The sequence below is a fragment of the Rhinolophus sinicus genome, chromosome 12 (assembly GCF_057876585.1).
Source record: "Rhinolophus sinicus isolate RSI-liver-muscle chromosome 12, RSI-T2T, whole genome shotgun sequence".
NCBI lineage: Eukaryota > Metazoa > Chordata > Mammalia > Chiroptera > Rhinolophidae > Rhinolophus > Rhinolophus sinicus.
In genome coordinates, this window is record NC_142512.1 from 6577465 (window position 1) to 6600314 (window position 22850).

At 39.5% G+C, this 22850-nt stretch overlaps 1 protein-coding gene across 6 annotated transcripts in view; it reads left to right on the top strand.

Moving 5' to 3' along the window:
* The window catches only part of SPECC1 (sperm antigen with calponin homology and coiled-coil domains 1), a 241520-nt gene that overhangs the window by 165484 nt on the left and 53186 nt on the right, over nucleotides 1–22850 (top strand). For all 6 annotated transcript variants that reach the window (XM_019757420.3, XM_088801896.1, XM_088801895.1 and 3 more), the window contains 6 exons: nucleotides 1209–1416; nucleotides 4853–4926; nucleotides 5295–5473; nucleotides 17989–18134; nucleotides 19648–19748; nucleotides 22636–22717. In XM_019757420.3, the coding sequence (XP_019612979.3) occupies nucleotides 1209–1416; nucleotides 4853–4926; nucleotides 5295–5473; nucleotides 17989–18134; nucleotides 19648–19748; nucleotides 22636–22717 (790 nt within the window). The remainder of the gene's footprint in view (nucleotides 1–1208; nucleotides 1417–4852; nucleotides 4927–5294; nucleotides 5474–17988; nucleotides 18135–19647; nucleotides 19749–22635; nucleotides 22718–22850) is intronic.

Genomic DNA, 22850 nt, shown 5'->3' on the forward strand with positions numbered 1-22850 from the left:
ACACTGTGTAGGTACCTGGGGTTCAAGGGGAGAAAAGCACACAGAGTCCCTGTCCCCGTAGAGCATACAGACAGAAGGTTTTGCACATGAAATGCAATTGGAAAAAACATCTATTGTATATGGAAACCCCTCCAAATCCAGGAAGAGATCTATTAGATATCAAACTTACATTACCTACTAAATATACAACTATTTAGTAACATTAATGAAAGGACTATAGAAAAGGGACATAGTTCATAATAATAAAATCATTAGTATATTCAGACAATAGAATGCTATGCACCGTTTAAAATAATGACCTAGAGCGATGTGTATTAATATGGATACATCTTAAAAACAAGTTACAAAAGCATAATCAAAAGCATGTTAGCATATAGTACAATGCAGTATAATACAGTACATGGCAAAAGCATAATATAGTATAATATCATTTGTGTAAAAATTATATGTGTAAAAACCATTCAAGGAATGACCACACACCAATTTTAGGATAATACATATTACTCTCTAGAGTGGGAAGGAAGTTGAGACTTTTTCAAACCTAGTTAAAGTAAAAAAAATTAAACAAACGTGCAAAATTTAACCATCGTTAAGTCTGTGGATGCATGGTTATCTCCTCAGTTTTTTGGTGCTCTTCTCTGTTTTAAATGTTTAGTGATTAAAAATTGAAAAGGTGCAATGAGGTTTTTTTTAATCTTTTTTTTACAGTGAGTTTTTGTACTGTGCCACTTTTGTTTCCAGCGCATGCGTTTTCTATGTTCTATGTTCTATGCCTTCAACTGATGTTCTCTATCACATTAATGTTGTATTCCTCTAAAGAAACACTGTAACCACATTTTATGGTTAGAGAGATTTGGGGTTCGTAAGGGGCGTTGTTCTTGGTTGACCGACAGAGGGAGCTGCTCCATAACAGATGTGAGGTGAGGCAGGCACAGCCAGCCAGCTCTCCTAGTGCAGGACCCCGCCTCCCAATGTGCTAGGAGTAAAGTGGTAGGAAGGGGCACACAATCCACCCATTTGTCTATTTACACATCACATTTCTCTGAATATTTATAGCCTTGGCTATTTCTGAGGCTAAGAGTATAGAAATGATGCCAGGTGTGGCATGTTCCAGGAGCTTCCTTTGCTGCTGCGTCCATGAGCCTGATGCTGATGTGTGGCAAACTCTTTCCTGTTAAATTGACCAGGGAACCTCCCTTTTATTCTAGGCAGAAAAGGATTATTCTTACTTGAAGGAGGTATGTGAGCATCAAGCAGAACAGCTGAGCAGAACCAGCCTAAAACTGCAAGAGAAAGCATCAGAGAGTGACGCGGAGATTAAAGACATGAAGGAAACCATATTTGAATTGGAAGATCAAGTAGAACAGCATCGAGCTGTCAAGTTACATAATAATCAACTCATCAGTGAGCTAGAAAGTAAGTGAAATTCATCCCTTGTAAAATGTGGTGTGAAGGGCGGCCAGATGGCTCAGGTGGTTAGAGCGTGGTGCTCTTAACAACAAGGTTGCTGGTTCGATCCCCACATGGGCCACTGTGAGCTGCGCCCTCCACAACTAGATTGGAACAACTACTTGACTTGGAGCTGATGGGTCCTGGAAAAACACACTTAAATAAATAAATTTAATTTAAAAATATGGTGAGTGATTAGAATACAAAAGAAACCAGTGACTGTGGGAGGGTATGTAAGAATGTTTATGAAAAGTCTTTCGAGTATTCTATAATCTCCTAGGAAGACTGGCAATTAAGAAAAACAGAGTAATTAATCTTTTGAACTAAGTTGAAAACTGGGTGGTGTAGAAGAAAAGGTGTTGAACGTGAATTCCAGCTTGTGTCCCCTTGACAGTAGGATATCAAATAATGTTTAAAGTTGACCACTTTGCTACTGAAGAGGCACCAATGTGTGGCTTATTTATGAACTCATTGTTTTCTTTGAATAGGGAAAGGCATTTACAAAGAGATTAGTTAAACATTGCCTGCTTTATCCAAATAAGCCTTATGAAATGACCACATCTAATGTGTTTTGCTTTTGTAACAAAAGAATTAATACACAGAGCTTTTACTGACACTAACCATTGCTAGAAATAGCATAGTCAGTTGCCTGAGAAGTTTCTCAACATGCCCAGTTCATCCTGATTATTCATGGAATCCATATTTGCAAATTCCCCTGTTAGCTAAAATGTATTTATAATCTCAAAATCAGTACATTCCACACTTTCAGTCATTCGCAGACGTGTGCAGAGCGGTGAAAATGTGAGTCTCCCAAAGTGCATTCCCACTGCAGGTCAAACACCGTGATACTCCACCTTCTGTTTCAGCGCCGACACTGTAAACCAGTGTCCTTTTCATGGTTTATTTGGTACCATGTTTTCTGTTTGCATTTTGTGCTTTTTGTTGGTGATTTGACTGTTTGAAACACTTGAAGTGACCCCCAAGTGTAGTCTCAGAATGCTTCTTAGTGTTCCTAAGTGCAAAAAAACTGTGATGTGCCTTGTGGAGAAAATATGTGTGTTGGATAAGCTTTGTTGAAGCACGAGTTATAGTGCTGGTGGCCATGAGTTCAAAGTTAATGAATCAACAGTGTTCATTGAATCGTTCAATGTCAACTAAAACTTCCAGATACAGGAAGAGGAAGTTCACCAATCTATATATGAGACGGCTCCAGAAAGTGCTAAAGTAACATCTGTGATGTGTGATGAAACTGTGGAAAAGATGGTAAAGCAGCTAAATTTGTGGCTTCATGTGATGACAGCCAATAAAAAAAACCCAAAAAACAAAAACAGACAAACAAACAAAAAAAAAAACGTGCTGAACAGCATTGTTGTGAAGCCAAAACCCAAAGAAATTTACGGTCACATTTCCCAGGGCTGGGAAAGTGTTAAACCCTTCTCAGCTAGTGCTGGCTGGCTCCCATGGTTTAAAAGGCCACATGCTTGTGGAAAAAGTTAAAAACTTGAAGCTCGTGAGGCAGGTTCTGCAGATCAGGAGGCTACGGAAGAATTTTTAACATACCTGTTGACTGTTATGTTGGAAAAGGTTTATGTGGGCCAGCAGGTTTCCAGCACTGATGGGATGGGTGATTTTTAAAAGGACATTGGCAAATGAACCTATATTAACGTAAATAGGGTTTTGTTTGACAAAGATGTTGTGACCAGAGGTTCCCAGGACCTAATGCAGTATTTCCCGTGAGAACAATAGTTTAGTGTTCGCTAATTCGGTGTGCATGGCAAGTTTATGTAACTCACACAAATAATGAGAGTTGACTATATTCTTCACCTTGATTAATTGTAGTACAGAGGCTCCATTCTTCATTAGACCTGATAGGTGTTAGAGCTGTAGCAGATGGGCTTTCAATGTCCGTGTCATTCAGACTGTTCTTGGTAGTCGTGCTAGAGAATACAACAAAAAACTAGCTGCCATTGTCAGTGTGTTTACAATCACAGCACCATACTTGCAAAGTATAAAGCAAAGAAGAGAAGTCCAGTTTTGTTTTGTTTTTCTCTTAGTGATATGTTGCTATTGAGAATTTGGTTGTCCCCAAACCCTTAAAAGTCAGCATGGACACACTATGAAAGAAGCATATAATTAAAGTCCAGAGCAGATGTCAAACCTACTCCCTATCGAAGCCTTTTTTTTTTAATTTTATTGAGGGATATTAGGGAACAATGTGTTTCTCCAAGGCCCATCAGCTCCAAGTCGTTGTCCTTCATCTAGTTGTAGAGGGTGCAGCCCACCCTCCCATGCAGGAACTGAACCGGCAACCCTGTTGTTCAGAGCTCACGCTGTAACCAACTGAGCCTAACCAACTGAGCCATCGGCTGCCTCTTAGGAAGCTTTTCAACTTCTGTCAGGGATAATAAGGTGTTATTAAGATGTCTTCAACTAGGAGGCCTGGGACACACAAATCTAGCCTGAGACAGTCACTCCTCCCTATAAGATCCTTGAAAGAAATGGACAAAAAAATAAAAAATTAAGGAGCATTTTCTCATTCTGCAGTATTGACCCCAAACACAAATTCTCAGGCCCCACGTGCTGAATTAGAACTGCTGGGGTAGGACCTGACCCTGTGGGTTTTTTGCGAAGCTTCTCTGACAATTCTGATCCATATCCTTAATAGACAGCTTCTGCTCTGAAATGGATCGTGAGGAAGCATTGAAGAATTTTAACTAGGTAATGGATCTGATCAGGTGTAAATAGAAATGACTGATAGCAACCTGGAGAGAACAGGAGACAGAGAGGAGGAGGGCCTGAAGATGGTCTTAATTAGGGAGAGAGAGTCAGGTCACCCATGAGCTGTTAAAGTGCACACATCATGTCCCCTCTGCCCTTGGAGGTTCCGATTTCATGGATCAGTGTCTGGGGCCTGAACATCTGTGTTTTTGAAAAGCTTCGCATGTGATTCTGAGGTTTAACTGTGAGTAAGAACTGTGACTCTAGAAATGGGCCTAGAAGTCGCAATAGTAATAACCAGTCACGTCCTCTGTTACACAGAGGCCCCCTACCTCACAGCGATGAAAGGACATTCAGGATGACGTGTGCCAATGTTGGGGAGGCCGAGAGCATGTGTAATGGTGTGAGTGGCTGTGGAGGTCTCTTCCCATGGTGCCTCATAGTTCTGCAGCCTGTCATCTAACCTAAGGAAACACCACTTGTTTCCAACTCATCCCATTGTCTGACGTGGGAGAACCGCCTGCTCCTGGCATCCAGTTTTCAGGGCTAAGAATGGAATTTATAGTAGGATGGATGGATTTGAAAACCTACTGCCAAATCTGGAGCTGCTCCTTTGCTGCCTAGCTGACCTTCTCCCAACAGTCTCACACCTCTTCTAATTCCTGTCTGACTTGTTTGTTTCTAGGCAGTGTGATAAAGCTGGAGGAACAGAAATCAGACCTGGAGAGGCAGCTGAAGACTCTGACTAAGCAGATAAAGGTGAGATGCGGTTACAGCAGGGGATGGGCATCCTTTTACTGGATGTGTCCCCCTCTTAGGTTTGGAGACCTTTGAAAAATACCCTGCTGACTCTCTCTCGACTGTTTTCTCATAGTACATTTCCATGGCCCGGGCCCTGGAACCACCAGTTAGTACTGGCAAGAAGTAAAATGAAAGCAACCATTCAGTTTCAGGATAGAGAACTGTCATGACACGAAGTTGTCATGCCCACCTGTGCCTTTTACGGTGCTTCGCTAAGTACTGCCCAGCCAGTCTTTCCTGGTGATGGGCGCTGGGGACCCTGCAGCCCCTGCCCCAGCGCCAGCCTCCGTGGCGTCTGACTATGGCGTGCACTCTGGCGTTTACAGGAGGAGACTGAGGAGTGGAGGCGGTTCCAGGCGGACCTGCAGACCGCAGTCGTGGTAGCCAACGACATCAAATGTGAGGCCCAGCAGGAGCTGCGCAGCGTGAAGAGGCGGCTGCTGGAGGAGGAGGAGAAGACTGCCAGGCTGCAGAAGGAGCTGGGGGACATGCAGGGCCTCAGCAGGTGGGTCACAGCGGAGCCATGCCTTGCGAGGCTGAGGGCTCCTGCACGGTGCTTGGCTTCTCCCTCAGTCACCACGCATGGCCTTCTGTGATGCTTTTGTGTCTCTGTGCCGAATCTTTACCCTTTTCTAGGCTCTCTCTGCCGCTGCTGCCATTGCACAACTAGGAATAGTCCATCCAGTGCCGGTCACTGCCGTCCTCTGGCCTAAGGGGACGAGAAAAGTCTGCACTTACATATGTACAAAAGCTCTAGCCAGGTGTCACCTGGGTTGAAAGACTAGATGCCATGTCTAGGATGCTCCTTAAATCATCGTGTTTATTAGTGCAGGGAGGCGCACGCTGTGGCAGACAGCAGCCACACCTGCAGAGGTGCGCACGTCGCTCAAGCAGCAGGCAAAGCAGGATGCGACCCCGTGGGCATTGCCCTTAGATAAAGGGCTCGTTCCTTCTGGCCCAGGGACATGCTTCTTTACTGGAAGCACCTGTAGGCTACCTCAGGAAACCCTTCAAATAACCCGCTTTGTTAAAAAGGATGAGCATGGAAAACCTACTTTTGGCTGATATGTGACTTTCTCGTCTGTTCTTGAGGGAGGGAAACAAACAAGGTATGGATGGCCCCCGGAAGCTTTCTCAACAGCAGAGTTTCGGAGGGAGGTGCTCCCACAGTGACTTCAAAGTTAATTATTATTTAAAACTCAAATGGTTTACAAACAAGATTATAAACAGTGTTGTAGGCTTTAACTAATGCAGTGTTATCCTTCCCCAATCAGGAATAAATATCCTTACCTTTGAGATTCTTGAGTATTAGGAAATTATCTTGAATTTCCAGATGTCTCTCAAATACAAAATGGTATTTTGAAATCAGATTTAGTAGGTTCTGAATGCTGATTTGTACAGTTTGCCCTTTTTACATGTTTTCCAAGAGCAGGAAGGTTGTTCACTGGCTAGATTCCGAGCCTTTGGGTCTTTTGTATTACCATGAATTTCATGACATTGGAAAGAGTAGATTTCTTCTCAGAATTGTTTTGATTCTCTTACCAAATTTCAATCAATCCCTCATTTTTTTGTTTGTGATTTTTATATAAAACAGCCTAAGATAAGATGTGGAGCTGATTCCACAATTCACTCTTAAAAATCAAGGTCATTATTTTATAGTCACACCTATACCCCCTGCCCACCAAAACATGTGAATTTTAAGTTAAGGAAGAAGGAGAATAAGAAAACTAGATTTGATCGTGTTCCCTATTAAAATGATTGTGAGGCCATTCTTGTTTGCTTTTGTATCTGCTTTCATTTGTCCATTTGTCTTGCTTTTATATTGTGTGTCTTTGGAAGACACAAATCATAACCTGTGTTGCTTTGTTTATATGTTACTTTAAAGATAAATGGTAAAAGCAAGTCTTGAGTTTATCTGGTGGCACTGAACAAGTTATTGTATGAGACGCTGCATTTCTTCGATTCTAAGATACAGGCCCAATTATACAACTTGAACCCTGATATCATAGGAAATCTTTGCATGCATCTTGACAATTTAGGATTCCATATGTTCTATCCTACATCTTCACACTTAGGGTCATTTTTTTTTTTTAACACAATATGTTTCTCTTTTGATTTTGCAGTGATTTGCAAACCTACCTCCCAAATCCAGCAGTTTAATCCCTGGTCACAAAACATTTCAAATTCTAGACCTGACACCAATCCAGAATATGGCATGTTGCTGAAACCCTGTAGGCTTCAGTGTGTTTCTTGCCTATCATTGCACTGGGCAGGACTTCAGACAACTGCCAGGACCGGTGTCTTGTCTGATTCTGCACTTCTAGGGCAAACTGCACCTTCTAAAGAGTTGACCATTTGAAAGTAACTGCTAGCTGATGGCTCAGCCACTTCCTGAACTTACCTCATGATCAAGACCTGAAACCAGCTCATACCCTCAAAGGTCCTGAAGCGACGTAGTGTTTCCATCTTGGCTGAATGGGTTCTTGACTGAAACTCAATTTGACCTTGACAGTCATATAATGAGAACTCAAAAGTCATTCTTGGTTCAGGCACAGCCAAAGAACTTGCAGAAAAATCTCTGATGAGGTCCTCCAAGTACAACCGAGAGAAGGTAAGAGCATCTGAAAAGCACCTTGATTGTTACACGGGAGTAACTGATTCAGACTCTCATTTTGCATACGTGGGCATTTGAAGGAATATAGTTAGGCTAGTAAGAGGGCAAATGAAGTTAGCATTCGTGACCAAGAACTCAATAGCTGAAATGAAGTGGAACATTATTTAACTTAGTATTTTAGATAATTTAAAAAGTTAGCTAATTAGCGATCATCAGTCCTGTTTTGTTTTCAAAGATATTTTTATTTTGGAATCTGAAAACTGATTTTAATATATATGGGAAAATGAGGCTGTAGTCTCACTTTTGCGACCTACTGGTAAGGTTTCCTTCCCAGACCTAGCTCCTTCCTCTCTTAAATGAGGAGATGAAAGTTGGGTTTTAAGGCCACTGTAAGCTCTGCTGTTCTCTGAGACCAGCTGGTCAGCTGGCCTTTCTCTGATGGCAGAGTCAGGAGCTCACGTGCCAGCAGTACCATCTTTCCAATGCAATCCTTAGAATCTCCTTGACACGATAGCATTTCCATATTTTAGCTGGGCTGTGGACCTCATCTTTCTCTTCCAGAAATTTGAACAAGCCAATGTAGTTTTTATGGACCTGAAAGTGATATGTTTTACTGGACATGTTCAAATTAATAAATGAAAGGATAATGAATACATTTTTTCAACTCTGGCTTCTTCTAATTTTGAACCATTAAGAGAAAGACATTGAAATGAAAACATCCATAGAAATGAAAACATCAGCTCTTTTTCCTGAAAGTTGACTCGTTGGGCCTGGCAGACGCAGAGAACACACATGCAGCTCGACTTGGTGATTTGATGGGCCACACGCAGCCTTTCTAAAGAAAGTCACTGTCGATGAGCGGTATATGACACAGGCTTCTCAAACAGTAGTAGGGAAAGACCTATGTGCTTTTCCTCTTACTCAGAAACAGTAAAGACCATTAGTTTTAGGGTGACTTACTCGATTTTTACTGTGTTTATGATATGACACCAATAAGCACCCGTGGAAAACATCTCAAAAAAGAGATTGTTAAAAACTCTATAAACATCTGTGCTTAATTAACTGTATCAGCTTCTAAGACAGAATGTCTTAAGATTCAAACTGTGTTTAGCTTGTACCACTGGTTCTCGCGTTGTCACCTCTGAAGTAAGTGGCATGGCTGCATCTCACTGCCAGACTCTCTGGAATTGGCTTTTAACTCTGTGTGTGCACAAATGTGTTCTGCCCTGATGTCAGTCATGTGCCTGTGCCACCCTCTGTGTTGTTCTTAGAGCTGTAATGCGTCACCTCTGCTCACTGAGATTCTGGGGCAGTCACTGCAAGGGAAAGTATAGAAGCTGGAGGTACAGCCTCTTGAGTCACTAAGTTGTCTTTTCCGGGTCTCTGTGGGTGCTTTGATACAGCAGCCCTGGCCCTGGTGGAAGGGGTCCAGTTCTCATGGGGATTCCTAAGCAGTTTCTGAGCAGACTTCACATTAGCACCATGACTGTTGGGGGCCCATGCATTTTATTTGGCCCTTGATGTAAAAACTGGTCCTCTGGTATCCCAACAAGCTTAATTCTTTCACTTTCATATTACTTATTTTTTCATAGCTTAAATTTGCCTTTATGGCATTAGATACATAGCCTGTAATTCTAAGGAGCTCTGTTTCCTTCCCTGCTCCGCAAGCCCCAGCTTTACAGATTGGCTTTGAAAAGTGTGGACAGGAGCTTCCCTTAGGCCTTGAGGATTTTTATGCCGTAATAATAAATCTTCTTTTTTGTGGCTTTGACTTCTGGGCAGTAGAGGGAAGCACGAGCTACTCTGTAACTTACAGAGAGCCTGATTTGTTCCTCCTGGGTATCTCCACTTCACCCACCCGGTTGTCTGGTGGTGAAGGACTGGTGGAGGAGCCTGGTAGTGGCCTTTTGAAGCCTTTGGCATTTTTTCTCTCTGAAGACATTTGACATCCAAGAAAATTAGAACAATAGGATTTCAAACATGTTGGTCCTATTCTGGGTATTAGCTTTTCCCTGTGGGACAGTGTCAGCTGTTAATTCTTATGTTTGTAGACTAAGATCATTACGATCACTGCATTAAGTAACTCCTTTACCAGCTTTTCCCCTCCCATTTCTATTTTCACAGCTCCATGGTCTCTGTCAGCTAGCAGAGCATTTGATGGAAGAAAGACAGCTCAGCCCTTGCCATGATGGGAAACTACAGCCATTTCTATATGAAAGGGGGAATAACGTAGAGGAGAATATTACCTCTTTATAGAGAGTCAAATTGTCTCCTTATAATAAAATCCACTGTTTCACACACAGTCATTGCAATCAAGTCTCTTTGCCTTTTTTCTACATTTTGGAATCAACTCGTTGCACACAGATGATCCTTCCCTCTTTTTCGTATTCTCAGAAGATTCAGCAGTCTTTTATTTGGAGCATAAAATGAAATAAATTGTTCTGAAAAAAAAAAAAAGCAAAGTACAAGTCTTCTGAAAAACATTTTGACATGCAACTAGAATGTTCAGAGAGAGCGGTGGCATAGCAAACTCAGAGTGCTGGTGAATGCAACCCATGCTTTTGTGTTACTTTTTGGAGTTTATTTTCATGCTTCCTTTTGAATACAGTATCTGATAATCTTGGAATTAACACTATTTAAGGCAAAATAGGAAGTTATCTGTGTAACGTCTCATTCTGAAGAAGTTAGAAAGTTCTTTTTCCTTTATATCAAGGCTTGATTGAGCGTGCTCAAGCTGGGATCTAACTTCATTTCCTCATCTGAAACAAGCCACCCACTGAGTTGGGTTGATTTCTAAAAATTTCTGTTGGGCTCAACATAGTAGGTATTTGGTTGATAAAGGATGTAGTTAAACCAGGTAAGTTTATGAAACTAATGAACAAGAAAACTAATGAACAAGAACTACAACCAAAGCCTCATGAATAAAACTTACACTGGAAACTTAAAGACTTTAAATCCAGAAGCATAAAGTTCAAAGTGTGATTTTAAACTTTTGGAATTACATACGTTTGTGAAGATCTGTATCTAGTTCAGCAAGTCGTCCTGCAGCTCGCATGTGAGTGTATAGTCCAGACAGCGTCAGGTCGTTGGCAGCTGTGTTATCCGAAGGATAAGACAAGAGTTACTGTCCGATCCAAGGAAAGTTAGGAACAGGAATGCTCTTTAACTCAGGAGGACGTTGTCGGTGTCACACTGGAGGGCACTGAATCACTAGAAAAATTTGGCTGGCATTAGAAAGAAGAGAGGTTGATGTCTTCTCTGTAAAAGTAGTTTAGACACTTGCTGGAACTGTCCTACTAGGATAGAAATTTATATACTGGTTTTTACTTCAGATTGAGAATTATTAGAATGATACGAAATTCATTTGCTGGGTGTTTTCTAATATAAACAATAAGAAAGTACAACCTCAATTTAAACTTCACAGCTGTATTTGCACCCCATATTTTGATCTGTCTTTACTCTGGGGACTGTTGGATATTTTTATATGTAAGTGTTTATGAAGTGCTAAATAAATATTATTTAGAAAAGTCTATTGCCTGATTTTTTTTTTTTATCACTGGCCACGTTTCTGCAGGGCCTTTGTGTCATTTGTTCTCAATTTTCTAGTGCATATAGTGTTAGAACTTTAAAGCCATGTCAAATAATTAGAATTTGAGGTAGAAACAAGCTGGACTTACAAGTTGTAGATAGGAAGTTGATTTTCAATATGAATGTCATTTTTTTACATGATTATTAGAACAAGAGGGCAAATAGCAAAATTACTAATTATGCATAAATTAATTTTTAAAGGAAATTAAAGTATCAGAAAATATATCACATGGAATTTGAAGTCTAGATTTGTCTTGTTGAAATTTAAAAATATGTAGATCATTTGATGATTTAATGTCTTAGATTTCTTCATAATTATGAAATAATATTTAGGTCTATTGGAAACAAAATGGAGATGTATAAAGAAAAATATTAAAAAGTATTAATCTTTCTTCCCCTCTAGGACCACCCTGTAAGGTAATCAATGTTCTCAGTGATTATTACATTAGAGAATATGCATGCTTTTAATTTTAATACATATCGCCAGATCACTTAACTAAGTCTTGGGACATTTTACTTTTTTTTTTTTTTAAACTTTATTGGGGAATATTGGAAAACAGTGTGTTTCTCCAAGGCTCATCAGCTCCAAGTCGTTCGTCCTTCAATCTGGTTGTGGAAGGCGCAGCTCAGCTCCAAGTCCAGGCACCATTTTCAATCTTTAGTTGCAGGGGGCGCAGCCCACCATCCCACGCGGGAATTGAACCAGCAACTTTGTTGTTAAGAGCTCGCCCTCTAACCAACTGAGCCATCTGGTCTCCCCTCCGGAAGGTCAGCGGTAGCTTGTTGTCTTCAATCTAGTTGTGGAGGGCACAGCTCACTGGCCCATGTGGGAATCGAACCAGCAACCCTGTTCAGAGCTCGTGCTCTAACCAACTGAGCCATCCGGCCGCCCCGGGACATTTTACTCTTAATGACAGTGCCTGTCTATACACAGCCTTCGTAGCTGCAGATAGTATTAATCTTAATTTTTGCCAATAGGGTAAGCAAAAAATGCTATATCATTAATATTTCAATTTGCATTTCCCTGAGCATATTTTTATTATATGTTAACCATTAGCATTTTCTTTTCTGAGACTTGCTAGTTTAGCACTTGAGCTGATTGTTTTTCTCTTATCAGTTTATAAATATATAGTATTTTATTTGGGATGTGTATTTATCACAGTATATTTTGGGTGTTTTGGCTTTATCATCTTTGTCATGGAAATTTTGTATTGTTATGTAATACAACTGTTAGCATTTTTCTTTACTGCTTCTGGGTGTTTTGTTTTTGTTTAAGATTTTCCCCAACCCTAATCTTGTATAAATAGGCTATTCCGTTGTATTCATCTGTTTTCCTCTCTCTGTCATAGTTGATCCTCCTTATTTAGTCTGGTGTGAGGGATGGGTCTTTTTCTTCCGTGTGATAGCCAGGCCTGCACCATTTATTACCAAAACCATCCTTTGCCCACTGACTTGAAATTCCACCTTTACATTGTTCATTTTGTCTATACTCAGAGAGACTTTTCCAATATGTCTTCATTTCTTTTTCTCTTGAGGTGGTCCTGCTTTAAAATATTTTAATGGAATTATTAGATTACTCATACCATTTTTCAATTTCATCCTTTCATTTTAAGTTGTCACCTTTCATAAATTATATTATTTTTTTTAATTTTACTGTGGTCTCAAGGCAGATTGTTATCAAGTGTCCAATTCTGTTTCCTGTCTTAAATTTACAAATGTCTTCTCCCTTGAGTGCAATTATTCTATTCATTTTATGTTATGAAATATAGTAATAGGTCAGGGCATGTTTTAGCCCATCACTTATTTTGCTTAAACAGATAATGTGTGTCAGGGCCTGATATTTGCCCAAGATCAGTGTCTGTAGACTCTGCTTAGACCTATTCCCACTTTGCCTGACTACTTTTAAATATATTCTTGGATCTTAAACTAAAAGGAAGGCTCGCTCTTTAAGGTAAATTCATGTTACCTGTCAGAGACACTAGTGGGGGAAATTCACCTATGTCCAATTTCTTCTCTGTTTGCTGAAACTGGACTGGGGGCCTGGGGAGAGGAGGGGGAAGGAGGGCAGCTTTCCAGGTCTAGTTTTACTTGTCCCATTGTCTTATTTTAGGTGTGTGCTGTAGCTTTTCCTGATCTGCCGCTTTTTGCTACTGTCCTTTGTGCCTGGGATAAACCACCCCTGGCCGGGCCTCCTTGGACAGCCATATGTTAATGTCACTGATGCTTTGCAGGAAAGACGCTCTGTATGCTCCCCGGGCAGCCTGTGCCCCTCCCAGCCCGCCTGCCAGTATAGGTGATACTAACGGGTTTTCCCATAGCTTCATTTTCTTTGAAAAGGAATTGGGGATAAACCTGTAGTATTGTCTTTCCGTCCCCCCACCCCCCGCTTTATTCTTTTTGTAGCAGAAATTCTTCAAAGTCTAAGGCAAGTAGATAATATCTTTCTATAGTTTCCAGTACTGATGCAGGATCTTTGTGATGTTTCTTTGTTTCTTGCTGTTGAAATTTGGAGATTAAGATGCTTATGTTCAAATCACCGTTTTACCCTGTTGGTCTTTTTTTGTCGTATGTATGCTTATATTGAAATTCAAAGTGAAACTCAGAAGACACTGTTTGACATCTGAGCGACAGAATACTTACTAATTTCTGCCTCACTCTAGAGCTACAAAGTCCTTTTAGATTTGTTTCGTGCATGACAATAAGAAATATTTTGAGAAAATTACAATTCAGGTAAGGGCATAGAATGAGCAAAGGCACAGAGGCAGGACATAAAAAAACAGACCTTCGGGTGTCTTGTACAGTCTGAAAGCTGGACGGTGGAGGGGAGTCATAGGACGTAAGGGTGTGTAGTACCCGGAAAGGCCTGGAGCTGGGCTTCATTCCGTTGTTCAGGAAAGAACTTGTGAGCATGTGGTTGACATGACTGGTCTGCTTTACAAACATTAATCTGCCAATTGTGAAGGTAGCAGTGGCATAATGTGACGTTTTCTAAATGTCGTTAACCTGCGAGGACTTTAAAAAGAATTACTTACAAGAGCTCACAAGTTCTTAGATCAAAATACACAACAGTGCAAAGTTGTGGTCTGTCTGATGAAGTAAGTGCTGTAGAAAATCAACATTTGCAGACCCTGGTCTATAACTGAATGAGGAAAGCGATGATTCAGGTTAGATAACATTTTTAAAAATTACAGACATGTGCATAATATGTTTAAATTATAATGAAAGATATGTAAGGTAGACCAGCAGTCAGTAAGTAGATGACATGGTCCCTGGGAATTCTCCTGTCCTATGTGCATTTGTCAATTCACCTACCATTGTCTGTCATTCTCAGGCATGGGTGGCCACTTTCTAAGAACATATTATTGCATAAAAATAAGAGCAATGAAATTAATATTAGTGTTTTTCTTAAATATATGTTAAATAAATTTTAACAAGAAATACCATCAGCATTTTTTTTTTTTTTAGAACTCTTGTATGCCTCTCATAGAACACCCATGCAGGATCAAAAATTTGAGAAAGGCATGGTCAAACAGCTGGATTTGCATACCAGATTCACCACTTATGAGCCATGTGATTTTTGTCAAATTTTTCATTTAAAGTAACAAGAGTTTTTGTGGAAAATTCAATTAGATAATGTTTTTAAGACACATGATACTTACTGTGAAGTGCTATCATACACATATTCTTGTGGGAATGATTCATTATCATAGTTTTACATGCTGGGAGCAGAAGGAAAACATGCCTCATGTTTGTTGTTGTTTTAAACATGGCTCCTAGACACAAGGCAGCTCTTTCCTCTGAGATACATCTGAAGAAAGAGCAAACTATTAAACGCTGTAGGAAAAATGAATGTATTAGGCTTATTGAAAGATGCTGCATTTGTATTCATTGGGTTGGTGCAAAAGTAATTGCAGTTTTTGCAATTATTAACCTTTTAAACTGCAATTACTTTTGCACCAACCTACAAAAACTATGTAAGCTATTTGTATTTTTGGGTGATTTGGATTGACCTTAGAACCTAACGTTTGTCTTAGGAGCCAGTAATAGCTAGTCTTGCACAAATGTTTACCTGATAGTACTACCTTGCAGTTTTTCCTTTATTTAATGAATTTGCTACAATACACTTGCTTAAGTGCTTAAATATTTCTTAATATCCTTTATAGAACACAGAGTTCTTATTCTCCCTTGGAACAGAGGAAATGTAATACAGTTGACCCTTGAACAACATGAGGGTACTTCATTTATTGCTGACGTTGTTACTGGTTGTTCCCAAGCAATTCTAAGACAGGCTTGTATAAGGAATTTCAAGTCTGCTTATGGTTAAAGTTATTATGACTAATCCACGTGTAAGTTTTGACTCCTCCCAAACTTAACTACTAGTAGGCTACTGTTGACTGGAAACCTTACCGATAACATAATATATCACATATAACATATTTTGTGTGTTATATGTATTATATACTGAATTCTTACAATGAAGTAAGCTAGAGAAAAGAAAATGTTAAGAAAATCATAAGGAACAGAAAATACATTTTTTTCCTCTGTACTTACTTTACACATTTATTGGGAAAAAATCAACATATAAGTGTACTGGCGTGGTTCAAACCCATGTTGTTCAACAGTCAACTGTACTTCATTTATTGCTGGGGTTGTTACTGGTTGGTCCCAAACAATTCTAAGACAGGCTGGTATAACACTCTTAATAACTGTTTGCTATGGTGGTTCAATTCAGGGTTTGTTTTGTGTACACACACACACACCACTGCTATATAACATGGTATTTAGTCCAGTAACTTCTCTAATCTTAAACAACCTGCAGCGTTTTCTCATACTGACTCTTTTTCATTATTGTAGCCAAGCAGCTCGATCATTTGAAATGCTGTCTTTGGCTCTCTGAAAGCAGCAGGACTGGGAGTTGGTTCCTGCAACCTTGCAATTTTTTTATGGAGTCTTCCTATTTATCATTTGATGTTCTGAATCACAGAGAAACTTAGATAATTAAAGGGAATACCTCAGTAGAATGTAAGAGTCTCCATTTTATTCTTATTAAATTATCAAGGAACGAAATGACAAATTTTTAAAAATGAGCTTCCTTTGAGGGGTGCCCTAAGTTTCTACAGGCTCTTTGGTAACAAGTTATTTAAATGGACTGGTAAGAAGGTGGCCTGCCTTACTTGTTTCTGACCTTCCTGAAAATGGCTGGGACAGAAATATATACTTTTTCTGCTTGTAGATAACCTGACTTTATTCTCTTTCTTTATATACACTTCCTGATTTTATACTATGTAACACAATGGGGAAAATACAAAAACCAAGCCCATTAAAAATAACAAAACAGAAAACGTTTTAAACCCATCCTCCTACCAGTTCCTGAATGCCTAAATATTGTCTTCCAAAGAAGTCATCAGTTTACTGATATTTTTTTTTTCACTCAAAAGAAGGGCTGTGGAGACAAAAGTGTAGAGCTATGTGATCTAAGTGTTGTAAGTTCTGTTTCACTTAAATTTATTCTATTCACATTGATTACAGATCTGCAGAAGAAAGCGTTGAGAATTAAGAACAAGTAAATTCCACCACAGAAGCTTATGAGTAGCTAGATTCATTTCAAAAAGATCAGTAAATAAATATTTTAAACTTCCACTGACCTTATTAAAATATACTGCCAGAAATATTCTGTTTGAGCCATTCTCATAAATTAGTCATCTTCTTGGAAAACAGCGGTTGCAATTTGATACAATAAAAAGAGCAGTGACTTAAAATATCAGAAGATTGGGGGAATCTTGTCTTGGCTCATTCACAGGGAGATTAAATGACATGCTGTACAGTCCCCTGGATGAGGAAGCCATGCAGGATTGAATCAGATGATTTGTCTTTAAAAGACTCTTCAATGAGTCTGTGCTCGAATTTAGAAACCACAGTAAGAACTTGGCAGGAAAGTTTGGGTGAGAGTAGAAGCTTTGCCTTATGCAGAGTTGCCATGTTACTTATTCTAGAATACTATTACCGTGCTCACCCTTGCAGGGCAAACAGTATGCGTTGGGATTCTGTTGTACATAATAGATCGTGGTCTGGTTGGTTTAAGTGGAAAGGTATTAAGTGGCTTGCAGGATTGTTGGGAGGGCTAAAGAAACAGATCTAGGCTGAGCTTCCAGGAACGACTCCCAAAGTTACAACACCGGACTGGGCTACCCAGGGACCTGCGGCCTCTGCCACGAGCCTGAGCCTTAACACCAGGGAGCAGCCTGCCCAAGTAGAACAGTTATTAGGAGCATCTAGCCTCTACCACAGTGTGTCTCCACAGAGTGAACACCCTGTGCCCCGCCTCCCTGCCCCGCCCCAGGTCCCGCCCACGTCTTCTCTGATGGGTGGAACCTGAATCACATCCGAAATTCTTGAAGTGGAGTCCTGAGCTGTCATCTTTCCAACCACTGCATGCCAGACAGGGGTTGGAATACATACTGACAAGATAATCCATTGTTTTCACCATGGACAGTAAATTAAATATGATAAATAACATTTGCGGTTATTTTTTGTTTTTTACAGTTTGCAGAGTAGGCTCACATCCTTTTTATTTAGAGCTAATGTCCCTACATATCAAAATACTATTTCTGGCCATTCCCAAGAAAGCATCTCTGATAAATACTGAGAGCCGCACCTACATTATTTCCTAAAGATGCAAAGCTGATACAGAAAACAGGATTTTAAATTTGGGATTCTCCTTCTAGATTGATTTCTCCACGCTGGTTCTGTTTCCGTCCATCTTTTCCCCCATGAAACATCCTCCACCTTTTCAATTTGATTTGCTCTTTACTGTGCAGACCTGTGCATGAAGAGCCCGCGCCCCCTGAGGTCGATGCTCCTGGTCGGTGGCATGGTGTCTATGTGAACAGAACGTCGCCAACACCTTCCGAGTCTGCAGCCACCGTTAAGTCCCTTATCAAGTCATTTGACTTGGGATGTCCAGGTATTTAAGCGTTTTATTTCATAAACAAAGCCCAAATATCAGGGCTGTCCCTGCTGTACACTGGCCTCAAATTGTTGCAGCCACAAGGGTTCTTCCTAGATCACCCCACATGTAGCCACTGTACACAGAGACTTGCTACCCAGCTGGAAGCTTCAGTGAGATGATGATGGGGAGTCTGGTTCACATATTATACAGTCTCCTCTTTCTGTCCATCTCTTCTTTGCCTCCAATTTCTGCTTTGTCACCATCCTTTTCTGCCTCTGTGCCCGTTAAATTCAGCTCCCTACTCTCTGCTTTCTTACTGTCCTATGAGAATGAGCAGGATCAGCCAGAGGCTTCATCTTCCAGGAAATGAGGAGTTGAGTCCGCATTCACCTCTCTTGTTGGTACCTGTGGTCTCCTCATCTTGCAACATGTGGATACACTCGTCTCACCTGATCTTGTCTTGTGTGTGACTACTTGTACTGGTCTGTCATTCTTGATCTTGGTATAGTCCTGCCTTTTTCTGGAAATGTCTGGTTGACTCACAAGTCACCTTTATTCACTGTTATCTACATATATGAGAAAAACTCATACTTCTACTCTATGCACATAACCATAGTAAATAGAAGAAAATGAATGTGCATCTATTAAAAATGACAGTGTATTTCTTCCCTTGACTACAACAAATATGCTTGTTGTATTGGAAGACTGTAGTAACAGCTACCCTTAGGATATACCTGGTTTTCTCTGCTAAAATAATTTTCAGCAAACTTAGATTAAGATCAGACTACAAATATTGAAAGATATGAAGGCCTAGTGACTACATTCAGTCTATGAAGATGGGAAATGAATCAACAATAATGGTTTGTGTAAGAATTTTCCTGTTCCTCAGAATAAATGAGGAAGCAAAACACGAATAGACTCAGAGATACAGGAGGGGGGAAACAACTGATGGTTGCTAGATGGGAGGGAGATGGGGATGGGGGAGAAGGTAAAGGGATTAGAAAGTACAAATTGGTAGTCACAGTATAGCATGGGGATGTGAAATACAGTTTGGGGGATATAATCAATAATGTTGTCAAGATCATAAGGGTGCCAGATGGGTACTGGACTTTCCAGGGGATCACGTCATAGACTGTGTAGATGCCTGACCACTGCGCTGTACACTGAAGCTGAAGTAGAATAATATTGAACGTCAACTATAGTCAAATATATAGTTGCAGGATGTAAAGTACAGTATAGGAGGGGAAAGAAGAAAAAAAAATTCCTGTTATTGCTGTTGGTGGCTCCTTACACATTTTGTTGTTCTAGGTGTGTCCTGCATCTAAGATCAACCCCATTTAGTTGATTCCTCCCCTCATTCCCCAATTCAGCACTAGTGCAGAAAAGAAAAGGAGAAAAGAGTAAATGTTACACTTTATAAGCATCACAGGATACTTTTTTGAGTCGCCAAAAAATAACAAATCAGGAACCATTATTTACCATTTTGAACTGAACAACATATAAATGTTCCCATCTCTTTTCTTGGCAGGTGGAGCTGGACAGAATGTTTCTGTCCATAAGGCCCCCAGAAGTCCTCTGAGTGGAATACCAGTGAGGACTGCCCCCGCTGTGGCAGTTTCTCCAATGCAGGTATTGGAAGAGCCTTGCGTGTGTGGGTGGTGGTCAGTGTCACGATATTATAACAGTGTCTTCTACAAAAGCACAAAGGGAAGTGAAAACCAATTTGTTTATTTTTTGAGGCACGTCGAACACTATTTTTAATAAGGCCTAAAATAAGAATAGTTTAACCTTCATTAGAAATTACACTTTTTGATGCCTAATAAAGATACAGGAGAGACATTGTAAACGTCATACAATTTTATTAATAACTCTTTCTTTGTTTCCCGTAAGATGACACTTTCGAAGTTTTCAGTTAAATGAAGATTGCAATTTTTACTACAAATGCGCATTGAATTAGATGTTTTCCTCAAAGAATTGTTTTTTTTTAAAAATGCCCCCAGAGAGAGAGAATGTTTATAACTTATAAATTCTTAGAGTTCACTGGATGCAACCTGTCACCTTCACCACCTTCTGGAGGTTTTGGACCAAACTTCGTGGCATTTTCTCAGACTAGGCTTTGATGTTATTAATCATATTCAGCATATTGCTTCTCCTGAGCTAAGATTGATGTTATTATTAATAAGTGTCATTTTCTGGTGTCCTTTGTAGCTGTGTATATTGTTTGGGATATTTTAAGTTTACAATTTTGCCCTTGAAGGTATCTTCTACCACCTTATATGTAAAACCTAATAAAACAATTATTTATTTTATGATAATCATCAAATTTATTTAATAAAACAAACAGGTCATGCTTCATTTTTACTTATTTTTATTGAGCTATAAATACTAGTTTTGCTGTAAATGTTTAACAACTGCCTCTTTGGTGAGGGGACCCTGATTTGTACTGTTTACCAATTTCTGTGGTATGAATATTCTCCCCATTGCCTATTTCAAACTATCGCCATGACATCAGTGAACATGGAGTTGAGATGTGCACTATATAGCATTTCTACAGTGCAGAGACAGTAGGTATAAATAACCTCAATAGTAAACTATAGGAAAAGAATTAGGAAGCAATGAGTTTTGAGTATTTATTACTTTTGCTTTTAATAAGTTTAATTTTAATAATGGCTGTGTTTAACAACTAGCTTTCAAAATTCCTGAAGATTTAACAATTGGCCCTTATTTATGAGTAGGTACACACCAGCTGGCAGCAGCACACCACTGGCTGTAATTCATGTACAGTAAAATACACGTCTCTTAAATATGTCGCTTGAATGTTGCCATATGCATACACCTGTGCAGCCAAAATCAAGATAGCATTTCCATCACCTCAAAAGGCCCTCTCATGCCACCACCCAGTCTGTAACTCCTTAGAAGTAACCATTATTCTGACTCTATTACCATAGGTTAGTTTTGTGTGATCTTGGACTTCATATAAGTAGGATCATATAGTATCTTTTGTGACTAGATTATTTTGCTCAACTTATGTCTGTGAGATTCATTCATTCATGTTGTTGCAGCAGTTTCTTTGCATAAATATACCACAGTGTATCCATTCTACTGATGGTTGACTTTCAGATCATTGTCAGTTTTTTACTCTTGTGTTAATTTTAAAAGTATCTTTTCCCAAAAGTTTCAGTTTAAAAGGGAAAAAGTTAAAAATCTCCCTTGCTTCCTAGCCTCAGGAATAACCACTGTCTATGGCTTATTGTGTAACCTTCTAGATTTTTTTCTGTAGTTTAAAAATGTGTGTGTGTGTGTGTGTGTGTGTGTGTGGAGGGAGAGAAAATTTTATAAATTGGATCACACTACATATTATTCAGACACTGTCTCATTTCACTTTTTCATTGGAATGTTGAGGACAGAGATTGTTATCTGTTTTGCTTGCTGTTACGTCTGTTGTCTAGAGCAGTGACTGGCACAGTCATGTAGTAGAAACTCAATAAATATTTGTTGAATGAAGGAATATATCAGAGACATCTTTAAATGTCAGTATTTGGAGAAATAATTCATTTTAAATCACATCACGTGTAGTGATTTATTTAACTACTCCTCTGTTGATGGGCATTTAGGTTGTTTTGGATTAAACTTATTATAAAAACAATACAATGAAACTGCTTTTACAAATAATGTTCTAAAGGTTCATTCATGTTGTAGCATGTGACAGGATTGTCTTCTCTCTTAAGATTGAAAATATTTCATTGTGTGTAAATACCACATTTTCTTTATCCACGCATCTGTTGATGGATAGTCAGATTGTTTCCATCTCTTGGCTCTTGTGAATAATGCTGCCATGAACATGGCCATGCAGGTATCTCTTCAAGATCCTGTTTTCAATTCTTTCGGATAAATACCCAGGAGTGGGATTGCTGGTTCATACAATAGTTCTATTTTTAATTTTTTGAGGAACCTCCCTACTTTTTTCCATAGTGGCTGCACCATTTTACATACCCACTATCAGTGTACAAGGGTTCCAATTTTTCCACATCCTCCCCAACCCTTGTTATTTTCTGGGTTTTGTTTTTTTGTTTTTATATAATGACCATCCTAACAGATGTGAGGTGATATCTCATTGTAGTTTTGATTTACATTTTCCTGATGATTAGTGATGTTGAGTATCTTCATTTACCTGATGGCCATTAAAAAACAATATTTTTACACATATCCTTGAAGATACATAGAGTATTGCAGGAAGATATTCATAAAGCTGATTAATAATGACCACCCCCCTGGAGAAGCACTGGGTGATGGGAGTGAAAGGCTGACTTTCTTTTCACTATATGTCCTTTCTGTTCCTTTTGAGGATCGTGCCAATTACATTTATTGTCTATACAAATAAATAAGTGGCTTTAAAAGCTCTTGCTGCTGATTCTAAGGAGCTTGAGAACTGTTGTACATACATGCATGCATACTTGTTTGTGCTGGACCTGATGTCACAAGTTCACCCGTGCTGGTGTGCCCTTTGGTTTTTTAGAGGCATTCAACTTACACCAGTGTTCGGCCAGCCAGCAAAGGAGCAACTCAGCGCTTGGATCTTCCAGACCTTCCCCTCTCAGGTAAATCACCTTAAATATGAAGTACTTTGACTTACATTTTTGTGGAGTTAACTTTTAATCTTTGCATAAAACAGAGCTTAGAAAAATAATCAGTGGCATTTATTCCAAACGATTTCAGACTCTGAATGTATAT